This window comes from Marmota flaviventris, chromosome 3, assembly GCF_047511675.1.
Source record: "Marmota flaviventris isolate mMarFla1 chromosome 3, mMarFla1.hap1, whole genome shotgun sequence".
NCBI classification, from domain to species: Eukaryota; Metazoa; Chordata; class Mammalia; order Rodentia; family Sciuridae; genus Marmota; species Marmota flaviventris.
In genome coordinates this window covers 59,242,097-59,257,713 of record NC_092500.1, presented here as the reverse complement: position 1 = coordinate 59,257,713, position 15,617 = coordinate 59,242,097, and the positions used below count along the sequence as shown (strand labels likewise).

At 44.9% G+C, this 15,617-nt stretch overlaps 2 protein-coding genes across 3 annotated transcripts; both read right to left on the bottom strand.

Annotated features, from left to right (window-relative positions):
• Positions 1-647: 647 nt before the first annotated feature.
• LOC114085371 (nascent polypeptide-associated complex subunit alpha) lies at positions 648-13,105 on the bottom strand. Of its 2 annotated transcripts, none has more exons than XM_027926537.3 (8): positions 13,000-13,105; positions 12,123-12,194; positions 2,405-2,490; positions 2,183-2,260; positions 1,710-1,856; positions 1,289-1,417; positions 956-1,078; positions 648-773 (listed from the first exon to the last, which is right to left on the bottom strand). In XM_027926537.3, the coding sequence occupies exons 2-8, from the start codon at positions 12,190-12,192 to the stop codon at positions 759-761; spliced, it is 648 nt and encodes a 215-aa protein (XP_027782338.1). In that variant the 5' UTR covers positions 12,193-12,194; positions 13,000-13,105; the 3' UTR covers positions 648-758. The 2 variants fall into 2 exon arrangements, with proteins under 2 accessions (XP_027782338.1, XP_027782342.1); XM_027926541.2 differs by lacking the exon at positions 13,000-13,105 and adding an exon at positions 12,390-12,484.
• Positions 2,498-12,116, bottom strand: LOC139705188 (nascent polypeptide-associated complex subunit alpha, muscle-specific form-like). Its single transcript, XM_071609747.1, has one exon. The coding sequence runs from the start codon at positions 9,314-9,316 to the stop codon at positions 3,515-3,517; it is 5,802 nt and encodes a 1,933-aa protein (XP_071465848.1). The 5' UTR covers positions 9,317-12,116; the 3' UTR covers positions 2,498-3,514.
• Positions 13,106-15,617: the final 2,512 nt, after the last annotated feature.

The window sequence follows — 15,617 nt, the reverse complement described above, 5'->3', positions numbered from 1 at the left end:
AAAAAGAGATTGGGATGGAGCTCAGTGATACAGCATCTCTAGGTTCAACTCTAAGTATTATCCCAGTATGATACGTGGGGTGGTGGTGGTGGATCTGCTAATGATTAACAACTGAGGAATAAATTAGAAGTGAAAAACTTTCACAGTTAATTTGTCTTCTTTGAAGATGCAGGTCCTAATGGCATATATATTTTTGTTATTACACTAGATGTGAAGCTGTTTTATACATCCACAATGCATGGGCTAGCCCTTCTAGAACTTATTTGAAATAGGGTCTTGCCAAATTAAATTGCCCAGGCTGAACTTGTGACACTCCCGCCTTAGCCTCCCAAGTTGCTGGAATTATAGATAGATGTGTACCACCATAACTTCTTACAAGAGGTAGAGAGTTTGAGATTTTAAGTAGGGAATTATGGCATGAAAAATTTTCACCTGAAGATGGTCTTAAAATTAATAAATTATGGGGATGTGGTTGTAGTTCAGTGGTAGAGCACTTGCTTAGCATGTGTGAATACTGGGTTCGATCCTCGATACCACATAAAAACAAATAAAGGTATTAAAAAATACAATAACATTACAAAATTAATAATTTACTAGAGCCTTTTTGGGCGGAGGAGATGGGGGAAAAGAGACCAAACACTCATTGATTCATCCAACAAGAAGCCATAACTTTATTAATGATAGAAACAGTACAAATTTCAAACCAAGCTGCAGTTATCCTTTTGAAAGACCAGAAAAAGGTCCTGGCTTTCAGATGGTTACATTGTTAATTCCTATAAGAGAAAAAACATAAGGTGGTTACAGGCAAAGTAGGAGAAGATGGTTATTAAAACCTAAGGCAATTAACAATAGGATTTGGAATAATGCTTTATATATAGCCGATACTAAACAGAGAAAAATTACTTTTCACTGGTTAGGGCAGAGGGAAACCAGGAAAAAAGACTTGGTCACTTACCATTATAGCATTTACAATATCATTACTGTTGTTCTTTAGGGCTCGGACCGCCTTTGCTCTTGACACATTTGCTTGTGACATGACCAATTCTATATCCTTAACTTCCACACCAGTTTCATCAACCTAAAAGAGGAGAGGGGAAAACAAAAAAACCTTAATAAATTACAGATAACAACAACTTAGTACTTCTTTGGTGCCAGAGTCCCTTGAATTTAGTTCTGGGTGTAAACAGGTATAAATAATGGGGGTTGAATGCCTAAAACAATAATTTACCAACAGCAAACATACCACTATTCAGAGAGGATTACAAATAGAAAAGATTTCCTGGCATACCTCTTCCTCTTCACTTTCTTCTTGTACAGTTGGAGTCTGTGTGTTTTCTTGAATGTTTGAGACAGCTTCACCTTGAACTTTGAATTTCTCAGCAGCTGCTAACTGTGCTTGCTGAGATAAATCTTCAATCTACAAAGAAAGACAACAGAGATGTCAATAAATTAGTTTGCCATAAATGAAAAATCACATATCCTTTTGACACCTTTTCAATACTCTCATTCTAAATCTATTTCAGGGAAGTTAGAGTAATATAACTGTAAACTGCTTGCCCTAAGACTATAACTGTAGAAAGAAAAGTAGTTTAGGTCTAGGTCTTAATTATGCCTCCCAGGGGACATCTGGAAATGTCTAGATCAAAGAATTATCTGACCTGAAATATCAACAGAGTTGATCGAGTGCAACTCAAGAAAACTTAACTCACCTTGGCTTCCCCAAAAACTATGTAGGTATCTGAAGCTGGACTCTTATAGACATCTGGTTTTGTGATGACAAAGAGGATATTCTTAGATTTTCGGATAGTGACTCTAGTAACCCCCGTAACCTGTCGAAGACCTAGCTTGGACATAGCCTGAAAAATAGAAAAGAACATTAAAATTTCAACTTTAGAATCAGCTTCATAAAGCAAGAAATGCAACAATACCACATCCAAAGCAGACTCATGGGTTAAGAAAAGGGCAGGCGCCGTGGTGTGCACCAGTAATCCTAGTGGCTCAGGAGGCTGAGGCTGAGGCTCTAAGCAACTCCGTCTCTATTAATACAAAAAAGAGCTGGGGATATGGCTCAGTGGTTAAGTGTCCCTGGGTTCCAACCCAAGTTAAAAAAAAAAAGAAAAGATGGTGTTCTAAAAAATTACACATCAGAACTTTAATCCTTGTTTATAACTGAACATCTTACCTTCCGTGCCTTCTTTTCACTCCGACTCTGTTTTGCTTTACTGACTGGTTCTTCATCGATTTCAGCTGCAGCTGCCAGCTATAAAGATAAAACAACTAAATGTGTGATTTTCCCTTTATGAAGACCCATAATTCCAGATACAATAGTCAGCCCTGATCAATTCTGGTTCTCCAGTGCTTCCTTGACTCCAGTGTTTATACCAGTCAAGAAGGGAATACTCACCTGTGCTTGTTGGGTGGTTGCTTGTGTGGAATCTTGTTCTTCAAGCTCTGGTACAGATTCATCACTGTCAGATTCTGTTCCAGAACCTAAGATGACAAACAACTTTTATTACTTTTATAGTAAAAATTTTAAGGAGGTTGTACCTCACACTAAGGCCTGCTTGGACTAGAGGTCACCACTTTAATGCTAGGCCTTACAAAGTGAAATGTTTAAAGCCAGTTTGGGAGCCAACTTACTAGTTAAACTACTGTGTACACATCTATTAAAGACCCACCCCCAGAAATGAGGGATAATTGAAAGATACAATTTATATAGTATAATTATTCTCTTTCTCTTAAGGTCTTCATTTCTTGGCACAAACAACCAAGCATCCTAAATAACTCCAAATTTTACCCTATATTCCATCTACCATCCACCCCAGAAAGGTTTTGTCTAATGGGATCTCCACACACACTTAAGTGGGGGGAAAAGAATAAAAAATAAATAAATCACATTATGCAGGGAGAAAAGGCAAGGCACTTTTCCTTTATCCTTTAAACCTATGGAGGAGGCCAGAAGCAGCTGTGTACACACATTTGGCCTATTTTCAAATCATTCACCCTAGTAATTTGGTCTAATCAATATTGCTAGAAGATTTTCAATGATGCCAAGCCACCTTCTCTACTAGATATTGCCCTGTAATGTCTCCATTTCTTCTGAACATAATTCACATATTGAAAGGCCCAGCATCGATAAAGACTACCAAGGGAAAAAAGCAATATACCTGCACCATTCTTAGGCTAGGAAACATAGTTATCTATTTTTTGAAGAAAAGCAAGTCCTTGGGCAAGTGGTCATTACTAAGAAATAAAAAGAAATACAATAGCTCCAATTTTCCCAATATTTTAGCAAATCCCAGGCCCAGGGACAGGTTAGTGATGTGATAAGGATTAGAGCAAATTAACGGTCCAGCAGGTCTTGGTTTCCAATGTCAGATCAGTTGTATTATCTGACGTGATGAAAACCAAGAAATAGTTGTGTATTCCTAGAGCTTTTGCACTTGAAAGGATCATTCTAAGTACTACATCCAAACTCAAGCAGATTTACTGGAGGAAGTGGCGCATCCTAGTGTTAGTATCGATGGGAGTTCCTAAGAGGGGTGTGGGCAACACACCATGCACACAGCAAACCAAGGCAAATACCCTTGTTGTTCTTCAGAACAGGTTGCTTGGCAGAGGGGGTTGGGGCAGGGATCCCAGCAGGTTTGGGGGTGGGCATGTCGACAAGGATGGACTGGAAAGGCACTCCCCCAGATATTGGTTCCGGGGGAATCAGAGGCGGCAGCTCATCCTCATCATCAGGGGCTGGGGGCTTAGAGGGTGATTCCAGCACGAGCCCAGGTGAGGTCGGCAGAAACTGTTGTTTAGGAAGCAGAGGGGGAACTGGGGAAGGAGCAAGAGGCAGGGAGACTGGTGGGGTGGTTGCTGGAGACACAGATGTTGATCCAGCTATAGGAAGGACCTTCTCAGAGGCAACTCCTGCTAGAGGGGTAGATATCTTAGACTCAGGGGAATGAAAAGGATCTTTGCTTTTTGCAGGAGAAACAGGGATTGTCAGTAGAGGAGCTGGTGTCACTGTAGAAAGGGGTCCTTTAGTATCATTCTTAGTTGAGGGATCTGAGCACTTAGGCAAAGCTGCAGAATTCTTCTTGGTTCCTGGGCCTTTCTGAGTGGGAACTGTGGTGACTTGTTCATTTTCTGGAGCTGAGGCCACAAGTACTTCTTTGAGAGCCTTGGGACCTTTCTTTGCTGGGACACCTTCAGATGCCTCAGGGGTAACGGCCCCCATGGTACATATTACTGACACTGGGGAAGCAGGGGAGCCTTTGGGGGAGGGAGGAACAATGCCTGGGAGAATGGGGGACTCTTTAGGGAAAACATTCACAGCTTGCAGAGTGGGACTGCCTTTGGAGGATGGGGTAGTTAGGGCCTCTTTGGGAGAGGGAGAAGTGACAGGTGGGGGAATGGAGGCCCCTTTGGGGGCTAGGGCCTCTTTGGGAGAGGGAGAAGTGACAGGTGTGGGAATAGAGGCCCCTTTGGGGGCTGGGGCCTTTTTAGGAGGGGGAATAGTGTCTGGAGGAGTGGGAGTTCCTTTGGGGGCTGTGGTTGCTGGGCCCTTTTTGGGAGAGGAGATTGCTGTAGCCTCTTTGGGGGCTGCAGTTGCTGGGGCCTTTTTGGAAGAGGGAGGAGTGTCCACTGGAGGAGTGGGGACCCCTTTAAGGGATGAGGTTGTTTGGGCATCTTTGGGGGCTGTACTTGCTGGGGGTTTTCTGGGAGAGGGAGGAGTCACAACAGGAGTAATAGAGGCCTCTTTGGGTGCTGTAGTTGCTGTGGCTTTTTTGGGAGAGGGGGCCCCCTTGGAGAATGGGGTTGCAGGGGCCTCTTTGGGTGCTGCAGTTGCTGGGGCCTTTTTGGGAGAGGGAGGAGTGTCAGCTAGAGGAGTGGGGGCCCCTTTTGGGGATGGAATTGGTGACTTTTTTGGAGGAGTCATAGCTGGGGTGGTGGGGAGCCCTTTGAGTAATGGGATTGCTGAAGCCTCTTTGGGGGAAGAAGTCACAACTGTGGGAGCCAGAATCCCTTTGGTGGATGGGGTTACTGTAGCCTCTTTGGGGGCTTTACTTGTCGGGGCCTTTTTTGGGGAGGGAAGAGTCTCAGCTGGGGACCCTTTGGGGGATGAGGTTGTTGGTAACTTTCTGGAGGGACTTGGTGCCTTTTTTGTTGTGGGAGTCACAGCTGAGGAAGTGGGGACCTCTTTGGGGACTGTATTTGCTGGGCCAATTTTGGGAGAGGGAGGAGTCTCAGCTGGGGCCCCTTTGGGGGATGGAGTTGTTGGGGAGGGTGGAGTCACAGTTGGGGGAGTAGGGACCTCTTTGGGGGCTGCAGTTGCTGGGGTCTTTTTGGGAGAGGGAGGAGTCACAGCTGGGGGAGTGGGGGCCCCTTTGGGGGACAGAGTTACTGTAGTCTCTTTGGGAGAAGGAGGAATCTCATCTGGGGTCCCTTTGGAGGCTGTATTTGCTGGGGCCTTTTTGGGAGAGGGAGGAGTCACAGCTGGGGGAGTGGGGGCCCCTTTGGGGGACAGAGTTACTGTAGTCTCTTTGGGAGAAGGAGGAATCTCATCTGGGGTCCCTTTGGAGGCTGTATTTGCTGGGGCCTTTTTGGGAGAGGGAGGCATCACAGCTGGAGGAGTGCAGATCCCTTTGGGGGATGGAGCTGCTGATGCCTTTTGTGGGGAGAGGGGAGTCACAGTTGGAGGGCTGGGAACCTCTTTTGGGGCTATATTTGCTGGGGCCTTTTTGGGAGAGGGAGGAGTCACAGCTGGTGGAATGGAGACCCCTTTGGGGGCTGTACTTGTTGGGACTTTTTTGGGAGAGGTAGGAATCACAGCTGGGGAAGTGGGGGCCCCTTTGGGGGATGGAACTGTTGGTGCCTTTTTGGGAGAGGTGGGAGTCACAGCTGTGGGACTGGGGACCTCAGTGGGAGATATATTTGCTGGGGCCTTTTTGGGAGAGGGAGGAGTCCCAGCTGGGGGAATGGGGACCACTTTGGGGGACAGAGTTGTTGGTGCTTTTTTTGAGGAGAGAGTCCCAGCTGGAGGAGTGGGGACCCCTTTGGGGGATGGGGTTACTGTGGCCTCTTTAGGGGCTGTATTTGTTGAGGCCTTTTTGGGAGAGGGAGGAGGAGTCACAGCTGGGGGAGTGAGGACCTCTTTGGGGGATGGGGTTACTGTTGCCTCTTTAGGGGATGGAACTGTTGGGGTCTTTTGGGTGGAGGAAGGAGTCTCTTCTGGGGTCCCTTTGGTGGATGAAATTGTTGGTGCCTTTTTTGGGGAGAGAGGAGTTACAGGTGGGGGAGTGGAGACTCCTTTGGGGGATAGGGTCTTTTTTTTGTGGTGAGGAGCCACAGCTGGGGCAGTGGGGGCCTCAATGGGAGAGGGAGCATCAGCTAGCAGGGCAGGGGACCCTTTGGAAGATGGAGCTGGTGTACTTTTTGGGGAAAGAGTAACAGCTGGGACAGTTGTTGCTACCTTTTTTGGGGAGGAGGGAGGAGTCTTAGCTGGGACAGTGGGGACCCCACTAGGGGCTATGGTTACTGGGTCCTTTTGGGGGGAGGTAGGAATCTCAGCTGAGGTACTGGAAGTTTCTTTGAGGGATGGGCTTGCTGTGGTGGCTTCTTTGGGGGCTGTAGCTGTTGGAGACTTTTTTGGGGAAGGAGGAATCTCAGCTGGGGGGTTGGGGGTTCCCTTGGGGTTTGTAGCTGCTGGGGCCTTTTTGGAGGAGGTAGGAGCCACAGTTGGGGCAGTGGGGGTCCCTTTGGGAGATGGGCTTGCTGGGGTCTTTTGGACTGAGGAAGGAGTGACAACTGGGGGATTGGGAACTCCTTTCGGGGCCAGAGTTGCTTGTGGCTTTTTGGGAGAGGGAGAAGTCTCTGCTGGGGGAGTAGGAGTCCTTTTGTGGGTTGGGTCTGCTGGGGACTTTTTGGGGGAGGGAAGAGGCACAGTTGTAGGAGTAGAGGCCCCTTTGGGAGTGGGAGAATGCTTCTTGGTTAGTGAACCTTTAGGGCCTTGAATAGATATATTGGCCTCTGGAAGGAAGGAAGCTTCAACTGGAGAAACAGAAGATGAGAGATTTCCAGCAGGAACATCAGGGATAGGAGAATCCTTCTTGATTAGAGTTCTTTTAGTCTGAGGAGACATACCAGTCCCTAAAGGAAATGCGGAGTCAGTTATAGAAGTCATGCTTCCTTTGGAAGATGTAGAATCACTGGGGTCCTCATTTGGGCACATAGGAGAGGAAACTAAAGGTGCCAATGATGAGGTCTGAGAAATACCATCAACTATCTCTGCCCTGGACAGAGCAATCCCAGCTGGGGGAAGGGGGGGAGAGGGCACAGACTTAGGAATTTCAGGAGTCAGCGTCAATGCTACTGTAGAAACAGAAACATTCTGAGGGGATAAAGTCATAGCTGGAGCCACAGGGCAACTTTCAGAGGCTGGAGAAACCAAAGGTAAAGTAGTTAGAGTACAAGTATCTTTGGCAGTTGTAGAAGCCACCCCCATATGGTTAGCACTTCCCAAAGGAAACGTAGCCACTGCTGGAGCAGTGATAGAACTTTTGAGAAGCAGAATATCAGGGTCTGGGCTTGTATAAGGATCTGTCTTGACTACAGAAGTCGAGGAGTTAACATCCAGAGAAGAGGCAATAGCACTGGCTGCCTTAGCTACAGGGAGAGGCTCTACACAGCTTTTCTTTGCTATAGTGGTTTCAGGAGAAATTATCTCCAAAGATGATGTACTTTGGGAGGAATTCTGGGGAGATGAGAGGGCCAAAGGTAATGAAGTGGGGCCTTCCTTGGTAGGGAGTCCTGTCTGGGTGGGAGATATAGGAGCTGGCAAAGGACAGACTGGTATGCTCACAGTAGTTGCTGTCTGAGAAGTAGGAAGCTCTTTCTGAGCCACAGGTGACATAACCAAAGCAGCAAGGGAAGCTGGTTCTTTACTACTTATGGGACCTGATGAAACTGGAGGAGGCACAGAAGTAGGTACCTCAAAGGTAGTAGGTGCTGCAGAAATCATAGAGGGGTTAGTCATCAGAAGTGGGGTGGTTCCAACAGAAGAGACAGAAGTTTCTTTAAAGTCTGTTCCTGGAGAAGCAAGAATTTGAGTCCCCAGAGGCTGATGAGTGGCATTAGGAGACTCTTTAAGACCGAGCAAGGCTGTAGGAGATAATGAAGTAGTGGTAGTTACAATTGGGGAGCCAGAAGGGTAGGAGGTTATGCCAGTCACTGTAGAGGGGCCTTTGTCAACAGACAGAGTTAGAGAAGAAGCTGGAGACCTTATTGGAAGAGCAGCCACAGTACCAGTAACCAGCTCATTTCCCAAAGGAAGGGGAGAAATCACAGATCTCTGAGATGGATAAGAGGTCCCCAAGGAAGAATGATCTACAGAAATGGTATTCACTGCAGGATTTAACAGTGTACTAGGAACTGCTTGACCTAAAGGTTGGATAGAAGAACCCTGATGTAAAGGTGTAAGATGAGAGCCCAGAGAACTAGGGAAAACTGGTGGGATGCTAGGAGCCACAGTTTGAGAAGAGGTCACTGCAGGAGTAGACTGGGTTGAAAAAGATAAGGTAGAAGGTGAACTAACAGGCCCCTTCAGGCTGAAGCTTAATGGGTTTTGTGGGATCAGAGCTGAGGAAATGGGGATACTTTTACTCTGAGAAGTAATGGCTGGGGGAGTAATGCATGGTGTCAGAGCACAGGAGGTTACTCCAGATTGAACAGAGGCCAAGGGATTTCCAACATGGGAAGGAACAGCACTGATTATACCTGGAGGAGCTGAACTTGGAGTAGTAGCTTTTGGATTAGGGAGTACCTGAGAGGGAACCTGAATAGGAGAGGGTTTTGGTTCTGAGGGAGTAATGGGAGCTGGTAGAGATGTCACTGACCCTGACTCAGCCATAGCAACTGATGGAGGTGGGGCAACAGGGTTAGGTGGAAAAGCAGAACTCTTCTGAACTGAGTGGGGAGCCAATGCAACAAGGGCCAAGGGAGCTGAAGAGGAATGGGCACCTTTCAGAGTTGGCCCTATCATGGGAGAGGCCAGAGCTAAGGCAGCTGGGGAGATGGGAGGCCCTATTAGGTGCGGTAGGAAAGTTGGGGTGTTAGGGAGAGTTTCCAAAGGCATGGCAGTTCCAGAGGATGGCTGGGGAAAAGGAGCTTCAAAAGGGGTTGAAGCAATACTAGAGGGAGAAGGAAAAGGGAAAGGCTGGTTAGCAACTGCTAGAGGGCACTGTTGGGGGGCCAGGGAGCAAGGAGGGGTAAGGGTAGGTCTAGACTGCCCTAAGGCAGCAGTGACATTCAAGGGTGAAGGCATAGGAAGCACAGCTGGAGGAGAAAAGCAAAAAAAAAAAAAAAAAAAGAGATAAAGGAGGAAAAGAAAAAAAAAGTGAGTTATGCAGCCCAATTTGGTACAACATGCCTCATAAGAAAAAATGGAATTTTAAATCTGAGAATGAAAGTCACCACACAGGATTAGACAACAGTGACAAGCAACACCCAAAGTTCCCCAAACATTTCAGTGGTAAAGTGAGAACACATTCTTCTACACATTCTAAGTTCTACCAAAATAAACCAAAAATTTCAGGATGGGGAAAATAGTTAAAAGTAGCCTATCGTTAAACACAAAGAACAGAGGCTCAGGAATGGATTGGGAACAATATACTTTCTATCCTTTCCCAGTTGTGCCTTTCCCTTTTCTCCTGAAATGAGACCTCATTTCCAAGTCTTTAAGCCAACAGAATTATCACTAGAACAGCTACCTGTCTACTCAAGGATCGTGAACTGAAACACTGAAAACTGGAATAAGGATGACAATAGGCAGACAGTTTAATGATGGGGAATCAGCTGAATGAGAAAAAGTCTTAACAAACAGACAACAACAACAACAAAAAACCCTCTAAAGTTTCCACTAGGCCATGAAAAATATCACTGTTTTCTTAGGAAGAGGGAGCTTCGCATAATTCAGTTCTATTGAAGTTGAAACTCTTCAGCCCCTTACTCCCTTATGTCTTAGTTTACTTAGCAAAACCAGAAAGAAAGCAAACAAAAACACCCAGCCACAAATAGGTTGCACTTCATATTCTACCCTTCCTCAGTAATGTTAGGCTCTTTAGACATCATTACAAGATGAACTAGACCTTCAGGGAGACAGCTTAGTCACTAGGGTAGGGACTGTATTATGAAATTCTAACCCAACTTGTTAAACCAGACTGTGGTTCTATTTTGGAAGGAGAGCTGTAGAGTGAAAATAATATAAATATAACAGACCCTAACTCTTGATCTGAGTAAGTATTTTTATTCTGTCTGGTCTATTTTGTCAAAATACACCAATATTTGACACTATGGTAAAACTAAGTGAGAGGTTTTCTAGAGGGAAAAAAATACCATATATGTAATTTAGATAATAACATCAAATTAGATCAACAAATGCTCAATGCCCAAAAGGGATTGTTAAAGGGGGCAGGGAGAGGTTGGGCGCGGTGGCGCATACCTGTAATCCCATGGCTTGGGAGGCTGAGACAGCAGGATCATGAGTTCAAAGCCAGCCTCAGCAATGGAGAGGCGCTAAGCAACTCAGTGAGACTCTGTCTCTAAATAAATACAAAATAGGGCAGGGGACATGGCTCAGTGGTTAAGTGCTCAGGAATTCAATCTCCAGTACCTGCCCCAAAGGGGGGAGGGCAGTCCATAGCATCCAAATTCACAACTCAACCAAATAATCTTCTTAGTTCTTATAGTATCTGACTATATAAAGTCAAGTGGCTCAGGAGAATTGGTAATCAAAGTCTTATGATTACAGTACATATACTTTCAAACACATTAACAAGAATTTAAAACATGGAATATATTTTCTTTTTACTGGATCTCAAAATGGGATAAGACCCAAATAACTTGCTTTGCCATCATAACCAATTTCCTGCGTTAGCTTTTTCATTTATTCTAATAGACTACTTAATTACAGTTACAGATGAAATTCTGGTAATTTATCACAGGTACTCAGTATTATACACTTTCTGTACTCAGACTAATCAGAATGTTTAGCAGCACTAAGGATTATTTCAGAAATCAAGTTCTGTAGTTTGGAATTAGATTATTCTAATTTTATCCAAATTTCAGTCTCCATATTTGAAAAATTAAGTGGTACAATGAGACTGAGATAATGTCTAAAAGTCTTGTTTAGCGCTGAAACCACAGAATCTTTAGAGACCAGTCTTTCATCATCCCATTTCATAAATTTCTTGTAGCTAAAGCATTTCCTATTGCTCATTCCCTACTGAGGGCCCCCCTCCTTATTCTTCTCTAGCAGCTGTATTAATCCCTTCAGCTGCTAAAATCAGACAGGTGGGGAGAAAGAACCACAAAGTTTTCAACTGTAAACAACTTTAACTCCAAAAAAGGTGAAAGAAATCGCCCTTGAAATTTACAAAAAACACAGGATAGAGATTATAACCTTAAGATTCCCTTCATTTAGTTCGCACAACTGACCCAGCAACACTATCATTTTACATCTTTCCATTGCCTCAGTTTTCTAGAGATGTGTTTCAACCGGAATTAAAAACTTGCCTTCACACAAGATTTTACACCTATTAATTTCAATGGTGAAGATCAAAGGGAGCATTTATTTCAATGCTGGGTTCCAGACAATGGCCCAAGCATTCAACAAATATCTCAGCATCAACCCATAAAACAAGTTAAACCAACCTAGGACTCTGGGGCTCATAGGACACATTTACCACCAGCACATACCTCATCAGACATGTGATAAAGGCACAATGCCAAGCTCTGCTATCTAAAACCTTGATGCAACTTGCTGGCTGGGACTTCACAAAAGCTCAGGTCTCCTTGGGCGGCCTGTGTGTCATCCAGTTCTAATAGTAAGAATCACTGATCCCCCTCCCCACTCAATCTTCCCAGGAGGTGGCAGTTGCCACAAATCTTGATACAATTTTTATTCCTGCTCCCTAAATAAGTCCCTCCAGAATAACAAGTTCTCCTTTCTGGTAAAGCTACAAAACCATCGTAGCAAATTAGGTAGAGATATACTCTTCTTTGTCACTTTACTCACCAAATGGTGTTAAGAGTCTATCTTAATTAACAGCAACGAAACTATAGGAACCTACCTGTCTCAGCTTGGGGCTGTGGCAACTCCTGCTCTGTAGCAGGGACGGTTTCTGTGGCTTCACCGGGCATTTCTGAAGGAAGGGAATAAAAAGGAGGCCTGAATTGACAGGGGTGCACTTGCCCAACTCAGAATCAACTATTAATAACTCAACGGAGGGTTGTTAAATGGGGGAAAAAAATCATGAAAATGTCTGAGGACCACCCTTCCCAAAGTTACTAAGAATAGGTGGGAAAAGTGACCCTCATATATCTATAAAGCGAATCACCTGAGTACGCTCCGCAGAAAGCAGACTTCCCAGTGCTCAGGGTTCGTTGTATTCCACACTCTTGATCCCACAAGACCAGGAATCACCTCTGCATTCTCAACCCGAGAGAGAGGATCCGGTCTGACTCCCAACCGTTTAAAACCTCTGACGTACTTTGAGCCCCCTCCCCTTTTAACATTTACGCTACCTGGGCTCGGGCCCCCCAGGTCTTCTGAGAGCCGGGAGACGAAAGAGGACGCCTCGGGTCCCAACACTCCCCTTCTCACAATAAGAACGGTGTTTAGGGTTCTGAGGCTGTGACCCCTTAACCTCCTCTGGATTTCTGCGAAGCCGTTCCCAAAGACACACTCAGCTTTTGCCCCCAAGACTACAGTGACTCTTATATTCCCTCCATACCCGGGTTCTGGGCCTGGCCCGTAGGACCCTTATGCCCCTTTTTTGCCAGGACACCAACTATAGACCCCCCTTTTCTCCGGAGACCCAGCGACTAGTAGGAACCCTGTAACTGTACAAAGACGTCAACTCTCCTCAACTCTGAATCCCCCGGGCGGTTCAACCCGCGAGAAACGAGGATGGCGGTGGATGGAGTAGCGGCGCAGACAGCACTTACTGTGCGGAGAACGCGATACCAAGATGGCGGCAGAAAGAGAGCGAGCAAGAGCGTGACCCACGCCTGTTGCAGAAGGAAGCCTGGCGCGGAGGGGGCGGGGCCACGATCCGATTCCGGGTCAGGAGCTGTTGGAAGCCACTTCCTTTATCCAATGACCCTGAGGGCTGTTTCTAGGGCGGGGGTGGTGATGAGTTCTAAATAAGGGTAAGAATTTAGAACCCGACACACTGGCCTGGCTGGAGCAGTCCTCGTGGAGCGAGGCAGCCCTCAAACATCCCGCCCCTTCCTTTCCAGCTAGCGTGTTTGCTTCCCGAAGGGAAACCATAGAGAAGCTCCGCCTACGGGTCCGCAAAGTAGCAACAGCTGTTTTTTAAGATTTCCCCTACTCAGAAGCAGGGAAACGCGACATTAATTAATAGCGAACTCCAGAGATTGTATTGTCACCATTGTAAAGTAGACATAACATAAGTTAAATCTCAATTATTTTATTTTTAAAATAGACGATTTGGGACGATGTTGACGTCAGATTCCTCTCCCCGGCGCAGCGGGGATTATAGGCACATACACAATTCTTTTTGCTTTTTTGGGGGGCACTTCTTAAATCGGAAACTCGTCCATTCTAAGGGCCCGGGATCCCTTGTTAAGAATCCGTGCTCTGTACAGGGATCTTGAGAAGTAGAATGTAAAATCAATGTTTTATTAATGAAAAGGTTACTTAACTCCATACTATTTTCTAAGCTCTAAAAAAGGACAAACCAAACACAAACCTGAATTATCCAAATCACCTAACCCTAATTGGTATAATGGTTGAAGACGATTATGGCTGACTTTTAAGAGAAGCAGTGAGAATTTAAAATGGGGGAAGAGGGAGCGGGCGACCACTTTTCCTTCTGAGCTGAGTTGTGCACACCTGTAATCCCAGCGAGGCAGGAGAATCAGAAAAAACTGGAGGCCAGCATGGGCAACTTGAGAGACCCTGTCTCAAAATAGGATTAGAATGTGGTTCGGTGGTAGGGCTCCCCTAGGTTCAATCTGAGATTATTGGGCACAGTGGCACAAAAACCAAGGGGGAAAACAAAAGTCGTGTATATGCTTATAATCTCCCCACTCCCAGGAACCTAATTTCAACATCGTCCTGAAAATAGTTGGGATTTAACCTAAATCATTTCTACTTTTCAATGGTGTAATCCCAGTGTTTGGGGGAGCCTAAACCAGGAAGATGGCAAATTCTAGGCTAGACTCGGCAATTTAGTGAAACCCTGTCTCAAAAAATAAAAAGGAAAAAAAAAATTAAAACAAAAAAATAAAGGAAATAAAAAAATAATAAAAAGGGCTGGGGCCGTAGCTCAGTGGTAAAGCGTCCCTGGGTCTAGTAGCCCACCCCAAACCTCTACTATAGTGAAGTGAGGATTAGGATTAGTGGACCAGAATTAACCCAGATAGCAGAATTGACCAGGAACAATTTGGAAATTCTCAGGAGAGGCTATTGTGGACTGATTAGAACAGACTCAGATTTTCAGTGTAGTCCACTTACCTTCAGAAAAAAAGTGAAAAACTGGCCAATTATCTCCTTAGACAAAACTACATATTGAAGAAAAAAAAAAAAAAAAAAAAGCATCTAGTATGTGAGTAGATGGGAATAAACTGCTATTTTTTTTTCCCCCTCTCTCCATGAAAATGCCATTATTTAGCTGGTTGTGGTGGTGCATCTTTGGGAGGCTGAGACAGGAGGATCATGAGTTCAAAGCCAGCCTCAGCAATGGTGAAGTGCTAAGCAACTCAGTGAGACCTTGTTTCTAAAAAAAAAAAGAACAAAACCCCAAACTACATATTGACCATTGCCCTGTTTTCCTTAGCAAGCCCATGGACTTAACAAAAAACTCTATGTCCTAATGAATAGCTAAGGAAGGATGTACTTTTTCTTTGGGTTTCTTTATAAACTGGAAAGTTTTAAAGATTTTAGATGCTGTTTCTGTGCCTTTGGTTTCTACACTTCTATCAGTGGATTGGCAAATCAGGGAGAAATGAAGTCAGTAGACTTTGATCATGTTTCTGTTCTCTTCATGAACCAAACATTTACTTTTTTTTTTTTTTTTAGAGAGAGAGAGAGAGAGGGAGAGAATTTTTTTTTAAAATATTTATTTTTTAGTTTTTGTTGGACACAACATCTTTGTTTGTATGTGGTGCTGAGGATTGCACCCGGGCCGCGTGCATGCCAGGTGAGCACCATACCGCTTGAGCCATATCCCCAGCCCTATAGTTAATAATTTTAATGGGCTAGTATGTCAGCTTTATCCCAGGGCTTTAATATTAAAGCATTAAAATACTTTACTGAAGATAAAACCATAATGGAAGCTTAACATGTCTCTGATTGAAAGCACAATACTGTCTTTCTACTTTTTTCTTTTCTTGTACTGGGGATTGAACCCCCAGGCACTTTACCACTGAGCCATGTACTCAGCTCCTTTTTATTTTGTGACAGGGTCTCCTGAAGTTGTTGAGGCTGGTCTTGAATTTGTCATTCTCATGCCTTATTCTCCCCATTAGCTGGGATTTTGGATATGTGCACTGTGCTCACTGTATCCAAGAATTTTGACTGGCTAGTTTTAGAATTTGAA

Excerpts from the sequence above, each read along its gene's own strand:
- LOC139705188 (XM_071609747.1), bottom strand. The coding sequence starts at position 9,316 with ATGCCTTCACCCTTGAATGTCACTGCTGCCTTAGGGCAGTCTAGACCT.
- LOC114085371 (XM_027926537.3), bottom strand. The coding sequence starts at position 12,192 with ATGCCCGGTGAAGCCACAGAAACCGTCCCTGCTACAGAGCAGGAGTTG. Across the intron at positions 1,418-1,709 it reads TAGTTTTTGGGGAAGCCAAG|ATTGAAGATTTATCTCAGCA; the intron begins GTGAGTTAAGTT and ends CTTTCTTTGTAG. Across the intron at positions 1,079-1,288 it reads AAGAAAGTGAAGAGGAAGAG|GTTGATGAAACTGGTGTGGA; the intron begins GTATGCCAGGAA and ends CTCCTCTTTTAG.